Below are 3,458 nucleotides of genomic sequence, written 5' to 3' on the forward strand. Positions count from 1 at the left end.
GGCCCCAGGGCGACACTCTCAGCCCCAGAGATACGGGAAGAGGGCAGAGGGAGAGAGGTTCCCACACAGGCCAGAGTCCTAAATCTGGTCCGTGACTGGAGCACAGGGAGGCCTTCTGACAGGAGACTAGAAACAGCTCATTAGGAGAAAGCCTATCCCATCGTCCCAGCGCAGCGGGCCTTGATGAGCAGAGGCAGTCATGGTTTTAGAGCTTTATTGTAGAAAGGCAAGGGGAAGAGAAAAGGTAGAAAGAGAGACTGGCCACGGCCATGTGGAGAAACGGAGAAAGGGAGAGAGAGAAAGATTAGAGTAAGAAAGGTAAAGGCTTAGAGGGGGGGGCTTAGAGAGCGAGGAGGGGCCAAGCAACCCCTCTTATAGTGGGCTTATTATCTTTTTTTTTTTTTTTTTTTTTTTTTTTTTGGTTTTTCGAGACAGGGTTTCTCTGTGTGTAGCCTTGGCTGTCCCGGAACTCACTCTGTAGACCAGGCTGTCCTCGAACTCAGAAATCCGCCTGCCTCTGCCTCCCAAGTGCTGGGATTAAAGGCATGCACCACCACGCCCAGCTTGGGCTTGTTATCTTAACTGGGAGGAGTCTAGCCTGAAGGTCAGAAGCTTGGGACATCATTGTGTATGTGATTGCTAGCCACACGACTCTCCTGTGGGGGCTGTGGGGGCTGTGGGGGCTGTGGTAACTTCGACAGGAGCCAGGGCTCCAGGAGACATGAGGGAACGCCTTCTGCCCCATGCAGGTGAGAATTATCACCACCGGGTTTCACCAGGGTTCACACCTCAGCTCGACTGGAGACCAAGCTGTCTGTGCATAGCCCATTGCCCCACAGAGGGGACTGGGGCTGTCATGGGCTTTCAAAACCTCAAAACCGACCCCCAGTGACACACCTCCTAATCCTTCTCAAATAGTTCTAGTAACTGGGGACCAAGCATTCCAACATATGAACCTGTGGGGACCATTTTCATTTAAACCACCACAGTATGTCTAATCAACGTGCCGGTTTGAATGTGTGACTTAGTCAAGGAAGAAATTCTAGGAAATGCCCGGCACCTGCTCAGGTCTTCAGGGCCTCTGCTAACGCTGCTTTCTTCACTCCCTGAAGTGGGCGGTTTGAAAACTCAGGAGAACAGCATGTTAGGAAGATTCTAGTTAGAGGCAGGTGGATTTCTGAGTTTGAGGCCAGCCTGGTCTACAGAGTGCATTCCAGGACAGCCAGGGCTACACAGAGAAACCCTGTCTTTAATAATAATAATAATAATAATAATAATAATAATAATAATAATAATAATAATAGGAGGATTCTAGTAACCTCCCTTGGGGCTTTGGATTTTCAGATCTTTCTCCAAAGCTATGGATGTGCTTGTAGGTCATTCTCAACTGATCCCAGCCTCTCTGCGTCAGTCGAGGCACCCCGGGTAGAGATATTTATCAAAACTCTGGGTGTCGTCATCCCCAGGCAAGGCATACTCTTCCAGTACTGTGTCTATGTCGAAGGGCATAGATGCCCAGGGAGGTTGGGAATGTCCCAGGCAGATTTGGTCCACCTCCAAAAGCTGAGAATCAGAGGTACCAGCTTCCTCTGGCTTTTTTGCTCCAAAATTATTCCGTGACTCCTGGTCACTGTTGTCTGAGCTCTTGGGATTCAGCAGATGAGCACAGTCAGCCGTGGGTGTCGGGATCTGGCCGTCTTTCAGGGCTCGGGTCTGCTTGCTTGGTGCCCCTCTCGCTGGCGTGGCCTTGTTAGACAATGCTCTTCTCCTTGGCTTGGCCTTGCTAGATGACGCTTTTCTCCTTCGCTTGGCCTGACTGATCGATGCTTCACTCTCTGGCATGGCCTGGCTGGATGATGTTCCTATCACCGGCATTGCCTGGCTTAACGACCTTCTTCTCACTGATGTGGCTGGGTTGGGTAATGGTTCTCTCACTGGCATGGCCTGGTTAAACCATGCTTCACTCTCTGGCATGGCCTGGCTGGATGATGTTCCTATCACTGGTGTGGCCTGGATGAACCATGCTCCATTCACTGGCGTGGCCTGGTTCATCAATGCTCCACTCACTGGCATGGCCTGGTTCATCAATGCTCCACCCACTGGCATGGCCTGGTTGAACCATGCACCACTCACTGGTGTAGCCTGGTTGGATCCTGCCAGAAACAAATTCCACTAAATATATACATTTGAGACAGGGTTTCTCTGTGTAGCCCAGGCTTTTGTAGAACTCGATCTGTATACTAGGCGGGCTCAGACTCACAGAGATCCGCCTGCCTCTTCCTCTTGGATGCTGGGATTAAAGGCATGTGCCACCATGAAGGGTTTTTAAAAAATTTTTAATTGTTATTTTTAATTATGTTCCTGTGCACATGAGTACAGTGCCTATGGAGACCAAAAGAGAGTATTAGATCCCCTCGAGCTGGTGTTACAGGTGGCTGTGAGCCACCATGTAGGGGCTGGGAATTGAACCCACTCCTTTGGCAAGAGCAGCCAGTTCTCTTAACCCCTGAGCCATCTCTCCTGCCCCAGCAATTTATCTTTTCTTCATTTACTTTTTGAGATAATACCAGCAGAGTCTGTGCCACAGATATGACCCAGGGCTTTGTGCATCAGCGTAATCAGGTCTACCAACTGACCTCCATCACCATTTCCTGAGAGCAGGATAAGGAAGGAGGGAGCCCAGAGGAAATGCACTCTCTCTGGGTGAGGGACAAGCTACTTCCTAATTTCCTCATATTTATCTATTATGTTCTCTCCTCATTCTGGATCCAAGAAGGGAGGTGCTGTGAGACTCATCTGTGGCTGGAACAGGCAGACTGCTCCAGCGCAAGGTCACAAGACACTGAGGAAAGACAGCTCTGGGCTACCAAGGACAACATTCTCAGCCATGTGTGCTGGCACACAAGTTTGAGCCCATCACTTGGAAGATGGAGATGGGAGGGTCAGGAGGTCACGATCATCCTCATCTATATAAGTTTGAGGCCTGACTGGGCAAAGTATGACCCTACCTCAAATAAAATAAAATAAACAGTAAAAAAAAAAAAAAAAAAAAAAAAAACAGACATCTCAAGGACAACTCCTCCATCTTGCTTGGCAAGGTCAAGCAAGTTCACGTTCCCAGGCCCAGGAATCTACTCCTATCCCGATTAACGGGAAGTCCCCACCTCAACTCTTTATGTCAAAATATGACTGGACAGTGCTGTAGCCCACCCTGCTCTTGCTTGCTTTATGGTCTTATCCTTTACATATTCTGTGCAATGTCCCTTCAGGGTCATAGTTCAGCTGCCGAGTCTGTTCCACAGCCCTGATCAATCAGTAGTGGCTTCATTACAATAACTTTTTGTCATTTTTGTTGGATTTAAGCAGACCCCACAACAAAAAGTGTGTGTGTAACACCACACCTAGCTGATAATCTCAGGGAGGGAGGGAGGGAGGGAGGGAGGGAGGAAGGAGGGAGG

The 3,458-nt window shown here is 49.3% G+C and overlaps 1 protein-coding gene across 1 annotated transcript; it reads right to left on the reverse strand.

Moving 5' to 3' along the window:
• Window positions 1-1,407: 1,407 nt before the first annotated feature.
• Leutx (leucine twenty homeobox) lies at window positions 1,408-1,875 on the reverse strand. Its single transcript, XM_021210179.1, has one exon. It carries the CDS (start codon window positions 1,873-1,875, stop codon window positions 1,408-1,410), a length of 468 nt encoding a protein of 155 aa, XP_021065838.1.
• Between the last annotated feature and the right edge of the window lie 1,583 nt (window positions 1,876-3,458).

This window comes from Mus pahari, chromosome 1 (assembly GCF_900095145.1).
Source record: "Mus pahari chromosome 1, PAHARI_EIJ_v1.1, whole genome shotgun sequence".
NCBI classification, from domain to species: Eukaryota; Metazoa; Chordata; class Mammalia; order Rodentia; family Muridae; genus Mus; species Mus pahari.

Bases quoted from the DNA above. Each gene is read 5' to 3' on its own strand.
- Leutx (XM_021210179.1), bottom strand. From the start codon at position 1,875: ATGCCGGTGATAGGAACATCATCCAGCCAGGCCATGCCAGAGAGTGAA.